Genomic DNA, 22,498 nt, shown 5'->3' on the forward strand with positions numbered 1-22,498 from the left:
TTCAGATATAAGCAATCTATCGGCTGTTGATTTACCTGCAGGGTTTACATTACTTGAAAAGTAAATTTCTGAGCGCGCACCCAGCATTGCATTATTGCTTATAGAATTGCAAGCAAGCAAGCATACATACTACATCCGAAAATCGTTGCCAAAACAACTAAACAACAACACCAGCTGCAAAAATGAAATCTACACATTTTGCTTGTCATCGATGCTTTGGCGCGATAATTACTCAACATGACTGACAATTTAGTATCTAATTTGTGCGCGCAGCTGACTGAAAAGTGGGAGGAATGATGTGGAGACGATATGAAAGGGCGGCAGCAAAGCTAAAATGCGATATTCTAAAGTCTGAAGGACCCAAAGAACTTTAATGAGTTGACTCACTATGCTTTCTTATGTATCTTATCTTATCTTTTTTTTTTACATCGCTGGCTCTGCTCAGGTCCGACGAGGCCCTTAAGTACTAACCCTGCCCCACCCCATAGGAAACCAAACCGTATTCTATGTGCAACCAACGAGCAAGCACTATGGTTAGCCTGGGTTGAAACTGACAAAGACCCTTACTCGCCTAAAAAAATTTGTTCTCAATAAACTTCCCAGTCTCTTCATATTCCAGAGAAATTTGGGCGAGGATAACCGGAATTGCTATTAAATATTACTGCATCCGTAATTTATTAGGCGCCGGAGATTTTGAAGAGCTTTATCCAAACAGTCTGATGCTACATACTCTACTTAATATGTGTTATCCCTGGTTGTTGTCTGCTAAAAGCATTAAAGGTAAAATTATTTTGTAAAATACATAACTAGCTTCTGTATACATACATAGTTAGGTAGTGCAAGCACAGCACCTTCCGTTCAACAGTCATTGGCAAACCATTTGATATCCCACTCAAATTAGGTTAATGGACACCACTTAAATAATTTAAAAGCTACACTAAAATTTTACGTACATTCAATCCGTTACAGTCACCGACCTCCGAACTTTGTCCACAACCAGTACCCATGTACGAACATACATACACACATGTGTCTGTGAATGAAAATAAATAGAATTGAGGCAGGTAAGGTAGACGCTGAGATATCTTTTTTTTTTTTTTTTTTTTTTCCAAACATAAAACAGTGAATGCAAGCATCGGTCATAGCGGTTGTTAAAGATATGTATGAATTTAAGAGTTTAGCATCCGGGACCGTCTTCTATCTTCGGCTGAGCTCGTTTTTTACCTTTTGACATGAAGCAAATGTATAAGCGAAATACGTATGTATGTGTGTAAGCACATTAAGTAGACTTAAGCTGTTTTATCGATTGCAGCCTTGTACTAATCCAGGGATCTTCTATCGCCAAAGCCAAGTGGAACGAATATCGAATTTCACAAAAAAAAAATGTCTTGGGCCCTAATGTTTCTCAACTCCTTTGATGTGGCGACGAGACTTTAGACTACGCCTCATCCAGCCCTTGCACCCATTGCAGCCGTAGTAAGTGTAGACTAAAACTTCTCACTTCATCAAATACAATAAATGAAATTTATACCAAATAAATGTAAATTTAAGTGTTTTTTGCTTCCACTTTAGTAGTAGCTTAATTTTAACCGCTGCCATATAACGGGTGATTTTTTAAGAGCTTGATAACTTTTTTTTAAAAAAAAACGCATAAAATTTGCAAAATCTCATCGGTTCTTTATTTGAAACGTTAGATTGGTCCATGACATTTACTTTTTGAAGATAATTTCATTTAAATGTTGACCGCGGCTGCGTCTTAGGTGGTCCATTCGGAAAGTCCAATTTTGGGCAACTTTTTCGAGCATTTCGGCCGGAATAGCCCGAATTTCTTCGGAAATGTTGTCTTCCAAAGCTGGAATAGTTGCTGGCTTATTTCTGTAGACTTTAGACTTGACGTAGCCCCACAAAAAATAGTCTAAAGGCGTCAAATCGCATGATTTTGCTTATTTACGAAGCCATTCAACCAGAAATGAGCCTCATCGCTGAACAAAATTTGTCGATAAAAAAGCGGATTTTCTGCCAACTTTTCTAGGGCCCATTCACTGAAAATTCGACGTTGTGGCAGATCGTTCGGCTTCAGTTCTTGCACGAGCTGTATTTTATACGGTTTTACACCAAGATCTTTGCGTAAAATCTTCCATGTGGTCGAATAACACAAACCCAATTGCTGCGAACGGCGACGAATCGACATTTCACGGTCTTCAGCAACACTCTCAGAAACAGACGCAATATTCTCTTCTGTACGCACTGTACGCATTCGTGTGGTTGGTTTAATGTCCAATAAAGTAAACTGAGTGCGAAACTTGGTCACAATCGCATTAATTGTTTGCTCACTTGGTCGATTATGTAGACCATAAATCGGACGTAAAGCGCGAAACACATTTCGAACCGAACACTGATTTTGGTAATAAAATTCAATGATTTGCAAGCGTTGCTCGTTAGTAAGTCTATTCATGATGAAATGTCAAAGCATACTGAGCATCTTTCTCTTTGACACCATGTCTGAAATCCCACGTGATCTGTCAAATACTAATGCATGAAAATCCTAACCTCAAAAAAATCACCCGTTATTTATGTAACAAAAGTAATACCAAAAAAACAACACTGCGATCCATACATTTGCATACATACATACATACGTTCATACATATGTAAATACGGCAGAGTCTACAATACTTGTTGCATTGTTGGACCTTTTGGGACTACTTCTTTTGGCTTACGGTCGTATTTTGAAGCATTGACGGCCTAATCAGAATGACAATTGCTATCTAAGTATACATCTGAATATCGGAAATCTATAGCGCATCTTTTAATGGTAACGGCATCTGCAGTGGTAAATTCGTTGCAGTGGCTATGCAGTTCGTCAATGCATATCGTCGTTTAAAGTACAAAACCGCGTATAAGCAAAATGCAAAACCGCGTATGTGAGGTTACATAAATTATTTTCTAGAGAGTAAAAATGCTCGTATTTCAAAATGATTATATTTTTTTTATAAAGAAATCGCATTTCTGTTTGGTGTATTTCAGGACGAATGGATGAGACTTGAGCCAAGAGCTTGTGTGAGCCAATCCCATTTTTGGCAAAAAATGTCAGTTACGCGATTTTGCAGAACGACGATACGCGGTTTTGTACTTTAAACGACGGTATGTATAAAGAACTGGCCGGTATGCTAATTCGTTGGGGCTCCGCAATTTACTCGTTGGAAATGAGTAGCAATGCTTTCTTTTGTTGACATTTCTCTTTATTTCGTTGAATGCATTGCACTTCGTTAAGTTGGAGCATTAAGTATACATACACTCTTCGTCACTTGAATAGCGCATCCTTGGTATTTACAGTTTTCCACTGTTTATTTTATATTCATAAATTTTTTATAAAAATATAGCGTATTCTAGAGGTAAATCCGTTTAAAAAAAAATCCGTTAAAAAAATGTCAACATAGGGGCGCGCTGCCCTGCAATGACCTGCTGGGAATAAGTTAATAACATTTTTAGAAATATTATTTTTATACCCGAGCGCACTTGTGCACAAGGGTATATTAATTTTGTTCACATAACGGTTGTTTGTAACAGCCAAAACGAATCGAGATAGATATAGACAAATGTATACATAAATGATCAGGATGAAATCGATTAAGCCATGTCTGTCTGTCCGTCCGTCTGTCCGTCTGTCCGTGTACACGATAACTCGAGCAAAAATTGAGATATCTCAACGAAATTTGGTATGTAGGTTTCCCTTAATCCAAGGTAGGTTGGTATTGAAAATGGGCGAAATCGGACTTTAACCACGCCCACTTCCCATATAACGGTAATTTCCAGAAATACGAAAACTGCGATATTTTAGTAACTACTGAAGATTGTTCACTCAAAATTGATATTTACAATAATTTTTAGACGAAAAATAAGAATATTATAAATTTTTGGAAAATGGGCGTAGCCACGCCCACTTATGGTTACATGTGTATATCTTGGCAACCGCTGCACAAATTTCTTCCAAACTTGGCACAGTCGGTGGCATTAGTACGGCATAACAAATTGCCGAAAATTTTTAAAATCGGACAATAACCACGCCCACATCCCATATAACGGTAATTTAGAGAAATACAAAATCTTCGATAAATCATTAAATATTGAAGCTAATTTATTCAAAATTGATGCTTGCAACAATTCTTTACCAGGAAATACGTTTATGGTAAAATTTTGGAAAATGGGCGTGGCACCGCCCACTTATGATCACATATAAGTATATCGGTAACCGTTCTACCAATTTGTACCAAACTCGGTATGGTTATTGTACTTGCCACGTGTAAGCAAAACGTTGAAAATTATTGAAATCGGACTAAAATAACGGCCGATTCTCATACAACGGTAAATTTAAGAAATGCTTGAAACTTCAATATTTCGAAATTGAAGGACGCTAATTTACTCAAAATTGATACACCTCGGCTTACCATCTAGCGGAAGGTTTCGGAAGGGTGAAAAAACATATATTTAATACTTGCGCCGGGTATTTAATGTTCGGCTCCGCCCGAACTTAGACTTTCTTACTTGTTGATAATCTTTTTTTTTTTTTGACGACGGTGCTGTGCATTTTCTTCCATAAAAAAAAAAATTCTGCCGAGCATACATTGTGTGGAAGAAAATGAGCAGCACTGTGAACGAAAAAATTTTCAAAAATCAACGCTATTTAACAGCCACTTGAAACTTGCTCTTTATTACACTAAAATTGAATGGGCTACAAACCTGTACATCCGATTTTTTTTTTTAATATTATTAATTTATTCTCTTTTATAAAAAATTAGTGAATATTAAATAAACAAAAGGGAAACTGTGAATACTAAGGCACAAAAGGGTGCTGCGCTATTCAAATGACGAGGAGTGTGCATGCACGTCTTTGGTCAGTATTGATGTACATAAATATGTGGAAATAAAAATCTTTTGTATGAATTTAAACGTTGATTAAACTTTTCTCTATGTCCACAGACTCTTGATTGCAGTGTTATGCATCTTTATTCGATTCATAAGGCAGGTAGTTATTAAAAGATCTTAGAAAATTGTTCCCCTAAACTGTGTATATATGTATGTACATATGTACATACATATACATATGTATATTTGGACTTCCATAACAAAAGCTAATGCATACACCAGCAAGCCCACGAGCCTTTATATCATAGTTAGTTCATAACAAATGTTTACCCTATAAAGATCCTAATATCCAAATGTAAATATATGTGTACATTAGAGTGGCCTTTTTGTTGTATGAAAAATTTGAAATGCATGAATCCAAAAGTTGTCGCACAGAATAATGTGAGGTAGGGGATATAAATAAATGCGTAATTAGTTTAAAAGCCTTCAGGTGATTCCTAGAGGTTCCGGGTTGAGCTTTTTCGACCAAAAAGTCGAAATTACACCAATTTCTTTTAATTGGCATTTCTTTTTTTTTTTTAAGTATATATAAGAAAAATTCTACATTATACTTTATTTAAAATGATATTAAATATTATTATTATTATATATTAAATGATATAAATGATGTTTTCATATTTTTCTCAGCTTTAATATTATCGTGTACCATGGTTTTTCAATCAACGTCAGACTTTTTGAGCACTTTGAAAAGGTAAATGTATTCAGTTTTCAATAAAAAACAGTTCAGGAATAAAAAAAAATTGGGTTTCATGGTCGTAAAAGCTGAAAATTTAAAATAATAATTTCATTTTCAACATATTTCCTATTAAAAATCAAAATGATCAACCCGGAACCACTCGGAATTTCCGGATCCGGAAAAAAACAAATTTCATATTTATTTTCCTTGCTTGCTTTTCCTCATGTTTTTTCGTGCGAAAACTTTCGGTTTTCGAAAATCGACCAAAAAAAGCCACTCTAGTGTACATATGTACATATCTACATGTACGTATGTATATAGACGTATATTTCTTCCCGCTATGAATGGAATGAAATTACCAAACCAGCATTTAGATGATACGTAAATGGAAAACATTCTTAAAAAACTGAAAATGGTCGTATTTTTATCGCCAAACAATTAGCCCACGATTCTTCAAGAAGAATATGGGAGGATTTGCGCTTCAAAGCAGAGAAAAATATATGTAAGAGGATTGGTGTTTTATGTCATATTGTGTGGCTGATTCTATTTCAATTCATGCAGCGTGAATGGGCTCAAAATTCGAAATCAAGTTTAATACGAATTTTCATGTTTTCTAGGACAAATAAAGAGAGACGTTAGTTTTTTTGTTTTCCAAAAAAAAAAAAACAATCGCAGTTACGAGCAACTGAAAATTTTAGGGCAAAGTGTGGTTTTAGAGAAAAACGCCTGACAATTTTTTTTTTCAAATCATTCTAGTTTTTTAAAAATCAATATTTTTCAATTGATTGTAGAAGTGTTTTTGATGCTCTATATTACTGGCGCCCGTTTTCGGGAAAAAACAAATATTAAATTTTCTCAAAAACATAATTTTTAATTTTCTTGAATATTTGTTTGTGGTTACTGGACAAATGAGAGACTAACACAATTGGAGAGACCTTCAATTTTACGCTGCCTTCGAGCGGCAAATGGTTTTTATGAGAAGCTTTTTCAAGACAGCAATACATTCGGGTGTTTGCCATTGACTGCCCATCTGCGACCGCTGTTAGAAAAAACTTTTTCTACGTAGTAGTCGTACGCATCACCCTCTAAGCATTCAGCCAAAGCGGCCGCAAGAGATATTGTATGTAAGTTAGTTTAAATAAAAATAAATACATAAAAAGAATATTAGAATGTATTTATTATTTTGGAGGAGTTAATGCGGTGTTTTCAAGCTCACATTTAGTAAGATCGCTTACAAAACCATTCAAAAGTTTGAAGAAAATAAGTTTCTTTGCACTTTGGTGAAATTTTCTAACTAACTTATAAGCAGAGACCATAACGATTATAAGAAATAAAATTAACTAGATATTGCTGTATTACTGAACAATGGAAAAGTGTTTTTGTCTCCTGAGACGTAAATCATTTCCGTCTTGAAATAAACGTCCCTAAAGAGAGAAAGTCCCACATAATTTTTATGAAAAGATGTAAATAATCTCCATCTGAAAATAATCGTCCCACAAGATGAAAAAAAATATTTCTCGTAACTAATTATTATACAGAAACGAAAAAAAAAAATCTCTTAAAAAAAGGTGAAGTTTTTGATCCCAAATATTAGGATAATAATTATTTTGGGTATCTGTTTATAGGTACGATTCCATTTGCACGCCAAGCGACGATATGCTTTAATTCTCGAAAATTGAGTTTGCCTAGAATGTCTACAAAAATAAATACATACATGCATAAAACTACTAAGCTTATGCGAAGGTCATTCCACGAAATCATTTCATGGAATTGAATAGAAACCCAGAATTGCTGAAAAGGTGTTTATGCCTTTATTGCGTTTCAAGGATAAAATTTTAAAAGAACATTTTCAATACTTACCAGTCCTTATGTACCAAAAATTGAAAGGCAATTTTACTATATTTGGCCCATGGTTTCGCGAATATATTGATTTTTGTGAATAAAATTTACTATCACACTGTGTTATATGTATAATCAGTTAGACATTTATAAGAATATATTAATTATTAAATAAAACAAAGAAATGAAGCCAACACTGGTCAACAAAAGGAGTTTCTATTATTGCCACCAGTGCAAATTACAAATCCCGGGATTATTTGCCAAGAATCCCAGGAATTTTGGGACCTAAAAAAGGCCGGGATCCCGGGATTAACATTCCTAGCCTGTATTAATATTTAATGCTTTTTCCCCATCTGACTAAAACTGCTGGTGTTAAATAACGGCTTAGTTCTCATGATTAGAGGCAACAACCTGAATGGCGCGTTGATTTAACTGCTAAACCCAAACGAATACACCAAAAATCTTAATTCCTAAACTACGTTTTTGGAACTACGTTGTATGGACATTGTATGTATGTATATATGTATGTACGTACAAAGCTATGTATACACGTACTATTTATGTATGTAGATGCATACTAAACATATCTCACGTTCACACCAATAGGCATCTAATTTAATCTGATTGCCTGCATTAAATTAGTGGAGAGAACCAAGAAGTTTCCGTAACTGTAAAAAGCGATTTTCCATACCGCGTGTAAGTATGTACGAGGATATGCTACCTTCCTGGCCTAAATCGGATCAGCCAGACGTTGAATGATGCGCACAACTGGCAACAACATGAAAAACAAATTAATGCACTATTATTGCAGTGGAGCGAGCAGTTTGTTCCGCTGTTGCAGAATCTGTGCAAATTTGCAAGTAAATTTTCGAATTTCTAATGCAAGGGCCGCACTGGAGCTCTTCCAAAGTGATCTATGTATGTATGAGCATATTGTTTAAAACCTGTAGGGAAATCCACTGGTACCGAACTGGTGTAAAGTTTTAGTGCGGCTAGAACAATAACTAAATAGTTCGTGTTAATATTCGTTTCTTCCTTCATTCAGGGTCATACGCAATTGTCTACGTCGAGTGAGAGAAGTCCTTGTTTGACTTTGCACTGCAACATTTCGAAAACAAATGTCGCTAATCGCCATTTGAGGACAGTTCTACGCCACTTTTTTAGGAAGGGTGTTGTCATTCTGTTATTTGGTTTGTCTTCATTTCGTTTTCGTTGCGTTATGAAAGCAATCTCAACTGGTTCCATTTCGCATGGTTCTTTCGAAGTAAATTTTTAAGTAGAAAAAATAAGCCGGATACTTAGCTCGTCACGTAGCCGATAGTTTGGGAAGCACTAGACCAGGGCCGGCGAACCTTTATACATACACGTGCCATTATTTTCAAATAAATATTCAATGTAAACATGCCGTGCCGAAACGAAGTCATGAAACACTAATTGCCCACTTAAATCGTGAAAAACTAAAAAAAAACAAAAAACGAAATAAGCGTCTCTTAAATGTCTCTGTGTGCCTTGTGTGCCAGCGCCAGCTAAAAGATCATTCCATTGAAAAGAGGAAATCGACATAAATTTAAATATTCCCTAATTTCTATGAAGATTATATAAACCTCATTTTTATTGAAAACGAAAGCGTAAAATTCATCTTTGAGTGCACAAGGGTAAAATAGAGTTATTTTTCAGTGTCCTACTAGTCACATTCATTCAAATGATAGTTACATAAAACTAATAAATCGCTTGGTATTTTTATTAAAGCAATTTTACACATTAGTTATCGTTCTATGTTAAAAAATATATTTCGCTGTTGTATAAGTTCCGACGACATAAAATTCACAATTGGTCACATTCTGGACTAAAATGGCCCACTAGACACAATGGAGTGGCCTTATATGTCGAGAAATGATTTCCTAGTTTCCAAAATTTTAGTATAAGCATTTTTTGCGCTCATATTGGTCTTGGATGGTCTTTCTAATTCGATCGATTTTAACTATTTCCTTGTTTCGACTAAGCTCTTAGTCCATATTGAATTAAACTGCAGTGTTCCATGGAAATCAATCGGCTGCATTTCAAAATCTTCGATTTCCAACCAATCAAATTTAAACAAGTTCAGTTTATAAAGTGTGGTCACATCAGGCTACATAATAGATTTGAGTGTTTCCGATAACTCCTTGAATTCGGAAAACGTCGATGAGAGAATTTATTACCAAAGAAAATTCTTTACAGACCCTTGATCCGGCTAATCCAGATCTTATTTTCAATTTGTTTAAGTTTAGCAGACGTTTGTAGTTTTTGGAAGTATCAATATTAAATACATTGCTAAAAAAGCTGCTACTAAATTTAAAGTCGACTTTATTTTGACTATGAATATGCCTCAATATCTTTACCAACAACTTTCAGTTTAGCCTAAAAAGCGCGAATGAATTATAACAGTTTTATTAGAGCCTTGAAGCTTTACGTTCAAATCATTGAAACATTCGTTTAAGTATTTAATGCCTGCGAAGATATGCGGTTCAATATTTTTTAGAACTACGCCCATTATATGTATTGCCAAGGGAGGCGAAGCCATACTTTGCGCACAAAGCTGATTGATGAATGATGCAATGGAACTCAAGAATCGAATGTGTTATGGCTCATCTGGCCTGCTTTCTTGGGTTTAAGTACAGCTTGCTTTGATCTCCAATTTAAACGAAAAAAATAAATTGTGTCGATTAGGTAGTAAATATTTACTACTACTAGTAATTGAGCAATTGAGTCCTCAATTAATACCGTGCTCAAATTTTTTTGTGGCGTGCCATCAATGGTACGCGCGCCTGAAGTTTGCCGGCCCTGCACTAGACAGTCAACTGCCGAGAGTGCTGGTAAAATGCCACTGCAGCTACCATATCGATCGATCATCAACTGTCCCACTTTGCATCCAACCTTAATTTACAAAGGCCCTAACCAATACATTTTTCGAAACTGTGTTTTTTGCAGATTTTGGTAGGATGTATTAAAATATACCTTCAATCAAAATTTTAAAGTTTTAGCACCAATACCATTTTTTAAAGGGCCCTACCTGTGTTTTATACTCTTTTTATAATGTTTTTTGCTGCTCATGTAGAATAAAAAATTTATTGGTTAGCGCCTTTGGGAATTTAATTTTTTACTACCGGGTATGCAAGGCGAATTCCAGTTCGTATATACATATATATATGTATGTACATTAGCCTGTCTCAAAAAAAGTTAAGCCGTGAGATTCGTACATTTTATAATAAAATAAGGTTATAATAAAATAAGATGTAAAAATAGCGTGTTCTTAATTCGAATTCAAATAAAATGAAACAAAATGAATTTTTGGGAACAGCAAAAAAAAAGTTTAATAACAAAAGATTTTTGTAAATTCTTTTGCTATTTATGTTAAAGCCCTCAAGCTATCAACGAAGAAAATTGATTGATAAATAAAGTTGCAAATCAAAATGTCAAATCAAAATGCGTAATCATTACTTATTTATGATTTCATTAATAGTTCATACATGACGTATGAGTAACATTCTTTCCTAGACCCTTTCTAATGTATGTATGTATGTACATACTGCGATTTTCATACACTATAGCTAAAAAATTAACTCATTTGCATACATCCCAAGTTTTTTACTGAATAAATTTATCTTAAAGTTTTAGATTTGATTTTTCGTTATTTTATAAGAGGGAAAACTATGTGTTCATGCCTGAGTCATTTACATTTTCATAAAACTTACATTGCGAAATTGTATGAGATTTTTTTTTTAAATGCACACCTTTTAATTTTATATATTTTCAGATCATTTTTTGGAAAAAAAAGTTTGGCAATATAAAAATGTTGCAATAAGAGTTCGATATTTATTTATGTATGCATATTTTCAACGCAGTTCAGCTTACGAATGGCGCTGAGTTGAGCCGAATTATTTTTTGTTGGGGCTTATAAAATGATCAAGCTTAACTAACATACGTTTGGGAAAGCAGTCTAATGTCATGTACATATGTACATACATATTTATGTTCGCACACAAGTTATTTATAATTGTGCTGCGGGTTGTAGCCCCCGAGAACACTTCGAATTGCCATTGCAGCTGTTTCGGGCAACATAATGCACTAATGAAAGTAGTATTAAACTGCTGATGAGGGGGGCCCAAGGCGAGAAGATTAAAAAGAAAAAAATGTCCTCCGCAACTGTTGCAGAATTGTTCGCTTCACATCGAGAATGAGTGCAAATGTTTGCGGATGGCGTGGCGTGCCAAAAGCTGGCTGCGTAATTTAACATTTGGGACCGACCCTTTCCAGCGCTGCCACTCCTTTCTTTCTAATTGATCGCCTTTTTTCGTTTTCTGCTAATTGTTTTGGCTATAATATCACTCTTTATTTACTAAATACTATTTGATTTCCTTTTCCCACACGTTTTCTAATTTCTTGATAAGATTTCTCGCATCTTTCAAAGTAGGATTCCGTTTGCGTCATTGTTCGAGCCAAATTTCTTTCTGCCGAGCAAATTGTGGTAAGGCGTCTTCACGTTACATATTTAAATGAAGAGGTGTTTTTATGTAAATACAGGGTGTCCGGTTAAAAAAGAATTACTAACGATAAAAGTTTATTTCAATAACTATTGCAAAGACAAGTGCGGATTTTATTTTTTTTTTTAAATGTCCTCTAAATTTTGACTGTTTCGTCGGATATACTCTTGAAATCTGGCCTCCGTACTCCGTGCCACTCGCTGAAGAAGTTATGTTGGGATACCTCATAGACTTTACTTTTGATGTACCCCCACAGAAAAAAACCCATAGGGGTAAAATCGGGCGACCTGGTTGGCCAGGATATGCCACAGAAACGGTTTATCAATTTGTTAGGGAAGAAATCATACAGTATGGACATGGTCTCTCTGGTCCTCGAATATTGTAACGTAAACAAAATCTACGACGAGCAGTTGCACACGAATCATTGGCATTAAAATACTCTTCGATTGCTAACGCACGTTGTTCACGCGTCCACTGCAACATCGTGACTAAATAACCCGCCCGAATAACGAAGCTAACGCGGTGCCCTCTCCGCCCATATGCGCAGCGGTTGGAGAGAAACTTAAAATCTAAAGCCGAATTCTGCCACCGGACACCCTGTACATCCCTGTATCGACTGCTGAGTGGAAGATCGATCTATCTCGGCAGCCAGTTCGAATACGCCCTACCCCAAAAAAACTTTTCATGAACGCCCTATTTCAGAATTTTATTGAAAAACACTTTATTTCAGAATTTGGTTGAATAACGCCCTATTTCAGAATTCGATTCAAAAATGCCTTATCTCACTTCAAAATGTATTGAAAATGTGCTGATATAGGGCGTTCTTCAACCAAATTCTGAAATAGGACGTTTTTGAAAAGTTTTTTGAGATTGGTCGTTTTCGAACTGGCTGCCGAAATAGATCGATCTTCCACTCAGCAGTCGAGATATGGTTAGAAAAATTTAAGTTATCCAAATATATATATTTTTTTTAATTAAGAAGAAAACTCGAATTAGAAAACCAAGCTACTATTTTATATCGAATAAGTAGGTTACCCTTTTAAAAGTAAAAAAAAAGAAAAACATCGTTGACCTGGCATTGAGCCCGATATCTGCTTAATGGTGGCTACATCGATATTTATCGTCTGTCACACCGTTTCGTCTAGAAAATGTTAACCACTCGACTACTAGGTCCGTACTATACAACTCTGACTGAGAATCGACGAGTAAAGCTTGCTTCGAACACAGGGCCTACTCAAGCTCCCGCGTCATTTTCCTCATTTTATTTTAAACAGTGTTATACTTATAAAATTGTTTTGAACTATAGTTTATTCTTTGATTATCTGAGTCCAGTCATTACAAGGGGTTGTATGTACTATGTATTCGTTCAACTTTCAAAATTCCAGTCTTCGCGCGAATTGCTCCTTTCGAGGTGAATATTTGTTGATTGATGGATTCATAAATTTATACCCATTCCGTTTTGGTTGCATAACTGGTTTTGACTGATCTACAATGGAATGCGACAGCTCTAAGGCACTCAGCTTTATGTACATATGTACTTTCACACCCATTTCAACCAAGAGCCTTTTATTACGTAAGAGCTCGCTCACATATGTATGTATGTATGTATGTTATTAGCGTTATTATAATTCATAACACTTCATAACACTTAAATTTTAATTAATTTTGTGGTCATCCATATTCACACTCATACATATGTATATGTATATGTATATATATATACAACTAGTAGCTTTCCCTGCAGGGTATCTATATATGTACATACATATGCATGTATGTGCATAAATGCCTAAAATGTATGTATGTATGTCCGATTATGTATGTTGAAACTTTACTAAATTGTTGTCATTGATGCAAGTAATCAATGTTATGAAGGATTTTTCTTTTAAAGTTATGAGAGTTCGAATTTTTACGTTTTTGCATCTTTTCTTAAAATCACGAGTTTTCCTAAAATTCGTAACTTACGTCTAACTTACAATTGAGTATCCAAAATAAGTGACCTCATAGGATTTTTCCCGCGCTTTCCGATAATGACAATCATTTTTTTATAAGAATATTTTTTTTGCACAAATTTTGCAAAAAAAAATATTTTTGAATTTTTAAACAATGTATGGTTTCGAATTTTTTTCAAAAAAGCTCATTTCGATAGCTTATTTTCTAATTTTCGCAACAATATATAAATTGTTATGGGTCATAAGTAAATGTACTATCTAAGGTATATTTTCACAAACATTCATAAATACTGAGAAAAGTATGAATGAACACAAATTTGAAATTTGAGGTTATAAGGATTAGCGCAATGCGATGAAAATTTCACTCTGTCTGCCATATTCACTACTTCACATAATTGATGCTTCCTGTTCTGGTGTCCTCTAATATTGAAGTTTAACTGTTAACGTAATTTTGCTCTGCATATTTTGCGAAAGTCAAACAATGCAACAAATATGTTTAAATGGAACCCACTGCGGCGTCAGGTGATGACTTTTGGCGCCATCTAGCCAAAGCTCACAAACTATTAGCTCTGATCCAATACTTTTCGTGAAAAATCCTGTAAAACTGTCAAACAGCAAAATTACTCTCTGAAGTGAGAGTAAAAAGTGAGTAACAACAAAAAGTACGGGAACAAAAAAACCATTTTTCCCGTAAAAACGTCAACCAGTGATTGCTTGACACTTTTCATGATTTTACCAGAAGAAAAAGTTCGGGTAAAATCTTGCAACTCCATTCTCTACACAACTCTCCAAAAGATGCTCTCATTTACAGGATTTTGGAGTACGGGAACATTTTTCCTGCAACTTCCTGCAATTTCGTGTAAAATCCTGTAAGTTCATGGAGTACTGGATCAGAGCTATTGTCTTTGAAAGTTTTTAACGTTTAAAGAATTTAAATTACAACTGAAATTCCAATCAAACAGTTCTGCCTCAATAGTTAGCAAGCATTCTGATAGGACAAACTTCTGTTCCACATGTCGATCCCATAACAATTTATATATTGTTGCAAAGCTTAGAAAATAAGCTATCGAAATGAGCTATATATATATCGGAAAGCCCGGGAAAAATCCTATGAGGTCACTTATTTTGGATACTCAATTGTAAGTTAGACGTAAGTTACGAATTTTGGGAAAACTCGTGATTTTAAGAAAAAGTGCAAAAACGTAAAAATTCGAACTCTCATAACTTCAAAAGAAAGAAAGATAAAGAAAAATCATTCATAACATTGATTACTTGCATCAATGACAACAATTTAGTAAAGTTTCAACGAAATCGGTGACATAAATTTTTTCACCTGGTACACTGGCGAATTTCTCCCCATGTACATATGTATGTACGATGCAGGATATTTTACTGTTATGTAAGCGTAGTTTCTTCTTATGTACATACATACATATACTCAACCGTTAATTCAGGTTCCGAATATAGGCTAAAAGCTCATTGTGCTTATTCATATTTAAGATAAAATTTATTTTCAAGGAAGGTAATGTACTATTTACAGCAAGACCCATCGCAGGGGGCAATGTGGAGGATAAGAAGCTAATACAGGCATCCACTCTCAGAGTTGTACAAAGAACAAGAGGAAGGACTATGCGTTAGCCTTGTGGACCTGTGCGTTTCTAGGTTTAATTTCTCACATATCTTCGAGGTTTTTTCCTCTAATAAAAGCAACTTGGACTCATTGTTGGACACACGCCCTTAGCAGCTACATTTGTAATATTAAAGGCTCCAAGTAGTGTATGAATAGTAATAAATAGGCCTGCCTGTCAACTAATTTTTATACATACATGCATGCATACATATACATAAACATACTTACATATGGACATATTTATATATCATTTTCATTGCAGACGCCATATCTGCGTGCAACAGCGTACCATCACCATGCCCGTGAAGACAACTGAAGTCTACGCTAGACCAATCTGGAAGCATGTGAATACGCCATGCAGCGCTGTTCAGGTGCAGACACAGAACCCAAACCAGATGTGCACGAGGGTACAGCTTGTCCACGAGCAGGCCTTTCGGGATGTAATACGCCACAAATCAGCGCAACAGGTCACCTACGATTGCTGCAACGGTTGGGAGCGTGAACTGCCACAGTCGGACTCTTGCCTAAAACGTAAGCACTGATGAGTATTTATTTATATTTTATTGCGGAGTACTGTGATTCTTCCATTTTATGTGGATAGCGGTTTGCACAAATCCTTGCCAGAATGGGGGCACCTGCACAGCTCCTGATGTCTGCAGTTGCTCACTGGGGTTCACAGGGCAGTTCTGCGAGCACGATGTAAATGAGTGCGAAGAGGAGAAACCCTGCGACCAGACGTGCATCAACACAGTTGGCTCATACTTTTGCAAATGCCGTGAAGGTTTCGTTCTACAACCGGATCAACAAAGCTGCAAAAAAAATGGTAAGATTCATATGCATGAGCGCATATATGTACATATGTATGTACATCAGATTTCCTCAAGCCCCATACAAAGAAAAATCGATTCTCCTTCCCCTAGCGAATTAAAATCGGTTCGATTTTATGACTTCCCACCAAAATATTTAGCCTTCATTTAGAATTACTCTTGAGCGGTACGGCGTTAAAAATATGTCAAGACATCGCATTTTTCGTGAAAAAAAAAATCCTTCTTTCCCAGAAGTTTGTCTGAAAAATAAAAAAAAAACATGCATACATAGTATAAGTAAGGCCCAATTTAGGTCAAAATTTAGATGACATTTAAGTTAATTACACAGCTCAACAAAATTTCAACAACTTCTTGTGGCAATGATCACTGGTTCTTATATAACTTCTTCCGTAGAATCAGAAACTGCCCGTTAAGTTATTTTCGGCATTTTTTATTTCCTCTAGAAAGATATAGACTTGGAGTATGATCTCTTGACCAGTATAGAATTAAAGCTAGAATATTGGTCTGTTAGCTAAAAAGGTACACAATTATATTTTTTTAACCTTAAGCCTTTAAACTTGTATTCAAAACTACCAATTTTACTTCATTTTATCAAATTAATTTAAATTTTGTACTAAATAGTTGCCCCTTAGTATCTAAATTTGTCTGTCAAATGTTCGAAAATGTGGAAATTATTGGAGAAATGTAAGTGGATTGAAATGTTGAAAAGAATAAATTCCACCTTTAATCCAATCTGGACACATCTTTTATGTTTTCGTTGATAGAATTTGAAACATACTTTGAAAGGCTTATTAAGACCTACAATAAGACAATTTTTAAGAAGTTCGTATGAATGTCAAAAATTGGTTTTGTGACTAATGTTTGCGGAACCGAATTTCGGGATAAGTTTAAAGCTAACTTTATATTTAAAAATTGGATCAAAAGTAAAGCAATGTTTAAAGTTAAGCATTTCTATTATCGGTTTATGACTTATTTATGTTTCTTGGTTGTAAATCAATCCGTTTTAGATAGTAAAATGCTTTACTTTAGACACAATCATAAATTTTAATGCAATCTTTAAATATAAAGTGAGCGTTAAAGTTACAAGTTACTTGAGAAAACGGCCCCTGAAGCTTTCCCTTTTTGCTGTTCAGAAAATGCCTCATTGTATCGTTATTCTACTCAAAAGCTATAAATTTGAAAAATTCGTTTTTTGATAGTTTTGATAAGTGAATAATTTGACCGACTGATTCTAAAGCTCTCGAAAGCTCTTCCTTTTGTTGGCCGTGTTATGAATTCGTATTCAAAATCATGATTACATTTTCCATATTTGAATAGCCGACATTGGACATTTAAATACAGTTTAAATATTTGATTTGAAAATCGATATTTTTTAGTCATCGATCGGCACTTAAATTTGCTCATCTGAAATTGGTTCTTAGAGATTTACATGAATTCTGCTCCATGTTGAAATATTTTAGCCCAAAACAAATCAGACAAATATTTTCCTTGAAAAATCGGATGAAAAATTAAAACAATTTTTCATAATAAAAAAGTTGTCGAAAAAAATTAATTCTTTTGAACTTATTAGAACTTTGATGCAAATCTATTTGTCAAACGCCCCTTTTTCTACCGCCACCGTTAGTGGATTTACTTGAACAATTTAACTATCAGAGATGTTCCATCAGCGCCCACACATTAGAGTTATTAAAATATAGACATCGCCTTCGGACGTAATAGCAATTTTGCTTTCGGGCATAAAAATACCCAATAGTCTGTTGCGCTTGGGGAAGCGGCATCTTTTTTTCTTGGGGCACCCTAATGCATGTAAATAAAAAAAAAATATATATATTCAATAGGCATTGAAGATGATGATGCTTTCGAAGCGCGTGATCTGGAAAACGAAATCGAGTCGAGCGATAATGAAGACATGAGTGCACGTCTTCAAAAAATAGAGCGCTCCTTAGCCAATGAGCGGGTGCACACGAACGAATTGCAGAAGTCATTGCAAGCGACTTATAACGTTGTGGATACCCTGAAAACTCGCCTAAGCACAATTGTAAGTTCATACATTCGAAAATGCTTAAAAATATTTTATACATAAATGTACATGCACTTATAGGAAAAACAACAACAGGACATAAATCGACTGCAGTCTAATCTTTATGCGACAGAGTCGCGCACTAATCGACTTGAGGGCATGTTAAATATGTTAATGAAGTGTCGAAATGGACCAAACGCCTACTGTCCGTAGAATGAATATACATATACTCTACGTACTACTTAAGTGCTCGTACGTATGTGCATATGTATGTATGTACATATTACCTTAAGTAAAAAGAACTGTATTGTTAAATAATTAAGCTAGCTGTACTGTATTTTTAAGGCTATGTTCATATTAGAATTGCTTGTAATTATAAAGTTTTCGTTCGCGACCCAACCCAATGTATTTACCGACTTGCCATAGCTTTCTATTTAAGCGGGTATTATTAGTAATGTGATGCCATTTTATGTTTATTTTATGAACCAGTACAGTCTAATTCTGCACTGGCTTTGAAAAAACTTAACTGCTTTAACCTTGATTGGTAACACTGGTTTACACCAAAAGTGTTCAATAGATGCCACTATCCAATTTCTAAGTAGAATTGCTCGGTGATTCCGAAAATCGAGTTAGTTTTTTTTTCTATGGATACGTTTTCGAGATATTTGCAATTTACCGTTATTCAGCTAAAAAAAAAAAAGAGTGGTTCCACTTAATCAGGTGTATCTTACGAAACACTTGAATAATCGTAATACGAAATACAGAAAATTAAAGCCAATGAAAGTCTCCATAACCCGTACATACATCACTTTTCGATAGGCCTGATAGTTTCTGAGAAAATCCATAGAGAAAAAAATTAACTCGATTTTCAGAATCGCCAAGAAATTTTACAAAGGAATTGGATAATGGAGTCTTTAGAACAATAACAAAACTGAAATTTAAGATCCAGTGTAATCGTTAAATCTCTTCTGACAATTCGTTTTTCTAAAGAAGTTTCAACAAATTATATTTATTTTATAAAAGCGACAGGTGCGACAATTGTCGATTTTTCTGAAAAATTTTTGCGCAAGAATTGTCGGCGACATTTTTCCTGTTTCATAGACGCGTTTATTTAACTGTGACAATTTTTGGAAGGTGACAGTGACAATACTGGAATACTGTCGACAATTGTCTGACAATAGTCACTCTGATGAAATTGTCGCGACCATAGCGACAAAACTAAATAGCTCCAGCGGAAAGTTTTCGCGGGAGAATTTTGTAAATTTGTTAATATTATAATTGCGCGCATTTCCATACTTTTCAAAGATTTGAATATTTGTAAAAAATAAAATAATGCAAATGCATTTATTATATATGAATTAGATATAAATTTCTATTGACTGGCGACAGTTTTGTCAACGGCAATTTGAAAACCCGACAACGACAATTTCGTAATTTCTTAATGGAACTGAAACCAAGAGTTTTTATGAAACAAAACACCCACCAATTGTCACTGACAATACGGAAAGTACCTGTGGTGACAAAATTGTCACTGTCACTTTATGAAATAGGCCCCAGTTCGTTGGAATTATATTTCAAATACATTTTTTTTAAGTATTTTAATCAATATGAATTCGTAAGTATTTTGAGATTAACTATAATTGACATTTATGGAAAAGATATTCGTCTAATGTAAATTAAAAGCATGGTAATGCTTGCGGTGGTATCAAAATATTTATGTATGTATGTATATCGTTACCTTAATTCGCAATGACCCTAAATAACACTTTTTTCGAAATTGCTTTTTCCACAGACTTTGGTAGGATATATTTTAAAATACATCGTCAATAAAAATTTTAAAATGTTAGTACCAAAAACAACGGAGTTACATACTACTTTTTTAAACCTTTACCTGTTTTTGATACTGTTTTTTGCTTCTCCTGTAAAATAAGAAATTTTCAAGTTAGGGCTTTTGTAAATTAAGAGTGTGTGTGAATCGGTAACAAAGTTCTATGGGAAAGCTGTTGAATAATATTTTTACTATGATGAGACAGTTTTGCCAATCTGCTGTGTGAAATTAAATATTTTTTGGCAGCAGTAGATTTTTGCTAACCGCATATTTATGCCAAATAAAATATTACAAATTAAAGTGAAATTAATATTTTAAGAAAACATCTACCAACGTTGATTGAAATTCCTCAATTTAAGCTTTTATTTAACGAAAAATTACACAAGTCAACAATCTTTGCGATTGTCAAAATTTTCTATGCATTTGTCAAAAATTTCACTAGCCTTATGAGCTATTGCAATTTTATTCACCTCATAGTTGTCAAAAATTTACTCGCCGCGAACTTTGTTACCGATTCACACACGCTCTAAGGTAACAATATAGTGTTCTGATCGAACAAAAATAAAATAGTGCAAAAAATACTGGAGTAAGTGAAGAGTTTTCAAACTGTATTTTTATTCTTGTAAATTAGGGTTGCCAGATATTTTATGCGCGAAATCAGTACATTAGACTTTTTCATGCTAAAAAAAAATCAGTACTTTTCAGTACATTTTTATTCAAAGCAAAATTATGAATGTAAGCAACAGAAAATAATTTAAAACGCCGGAGAACTTGTTTTTGACAATATTTTGGTATATAGTAAATAAAATATAGTTCATAAAAAATAGAAGTGTTATTCATTTTAACATGAGTGTACACATCACTACACACAGGAGCCAATAAATTATTTTATATTTGTGACTTTTTGAATAGCAATAACACTGTAAATCAACTTTTTTTTCTGGGTATTGGACCAAACCATTTTTTTTTTTAAGAGATTGAGTCATAGGTAAGTAATTTCTCCGTTCGAAGTTCGAAATTGGACCTTTGGTAAACAATTATTTTAAATTACTGTATGTAAACTAAACTAAAAAAAGTAAAAACATAATAACAACAAAACAATATAACTTTTTCTATGTTACAGGTGCTATAAGGGGTCAAAGGTCAGGTCTTCGAAAAATTAAAGAACTAATTTAAACAAAATTAATATCGTCACAAACGTGATTAAACCCGCTTTCTTCTGATATGCAATTTGTATATTTCGTATGTATGAATCTGAGAAAAAACATTCAAAAGGAAAAAATACTTTTTTTTTATAAAACGTTTTTTTATAATAGTAAGCCAGTAAGTGATTTTATAATAGTAAGCCATAAATTTAAAAAAAAAAAACGTCTACAACAACAAGTATCATCCAAATTGTATATGTATTTCTTTTTATTATCTGAAAATTTGGATAAATAAGAGCCTAATAACATTAAAAATCAAAATCGCAATGTGGTAGTTTTTGCCAATTTTATATATGTATATAAATTAAATATAGCGAGTTTGGAAACAGTAAGTTTTATATAGCCAGCTTTTTTAAGCTTTTTCGCGTTCTCTCTTCCATGAAGGTTTTGAACTTGTATAAAAACGTACAATAAATATTATAGCGACTTTTGAAAGTGTATATATACATACAGTAAGTGTTATAGCGACTTTTGCTAGAGTAGCTAACATTTGATGCTATTTTTTTCAGAATATATAAGGATTTTGCACTGCATTGTTAGTGGACATGAAACTACTTTAAATACTGGTACGTTAACCACCAAAAACTAAAATCCAAAAAAAATTTACATAGCGCACTTTGCCCACTTGCCCTCTCATATCATCGTACAAAGGAGCCAATAAATTATTTTATATTTATGACATTTTTGAATAGCAATAATGAGATCATTCCCATTTTCAGTGTTTTAATATTCAAAGAATTCTATACATTTCATTTTAAAATTACTTTTAATTTGAAGTTCACTTTCAAAAATTGTAATTAGAAGCCGATTTCTCTCTTTGCGCAAGGAAACAAACTTTGTTCTTAAGGTCCTCTCATACTTTGTAAAAGTACCACTTTTTAAGGAGTTCATCTATATTTCCTCATGGCTTAAATAATTTTTCAACTACGCAAAAACTGTGAAAGACTAAGAAATCGCTAAAAAGAGTATCTAACTCTATGTCTTGTATGCAAAACTCCATTCCATTCGAATATTGAAATTTATTGTTATTAAACTGAAAGTTATTTTCGAGATAATTAAAAACACTCGAGAAAAA

General features: G+C 34.1%; 1 protein-coding gene across 1 annotated transcript in view; it reads left to right on the forward strand.

Moving 5' to 3' along the window:
- The window catches only part of LOC118748131, a 43,619-nt gene extending 24,576 nt beyond the window's left edge, over positions 1 to 19,043 (forward strand). The window contains exons 3-6 of the mRNA XM_036482454.1: positions 15,806 to 16,074; positions 16,145 to 16,366; positions 18,209 to 18,408; positions 18,472 to 19,043. Coding sequence (XP_036338347.1) covers positions 15,806 to 16,074; positions 16,145 to 16,366; positions 18,209 to 18,408; positions 18,472 to 18,603 — 823 coding nt within the window. The 3' untranslated portion in view covers positions 18,604 to 19,043. The remainder of the gene's footprint in view (positions 1 to 15,805; positions 16,075 to 16,144; positions 16,367 to 18,208; positions 18,409 to 18,471) is intronic.
- Positions 19,044 to 22,498: the final 3,455 nt, after the last annotated feature.

Source organism: Rhagoletis pomonella, unplaced genomic scaffold (assembly GCF_013731165.1).
Source record: "Rhagoletis pomonella isolate Grant_MI unplaced genomic scaffold, Rhpom_1.0 Rhpom_scaffold_00012, whole genome shotgun sequence".
NCBI classification, from domain to species: Eukaryota; Metazoa; Arthropoda; class Insecta; order Diptera; family Tephritidae; genus Rhagoletis; species Rhagoletis pomonella.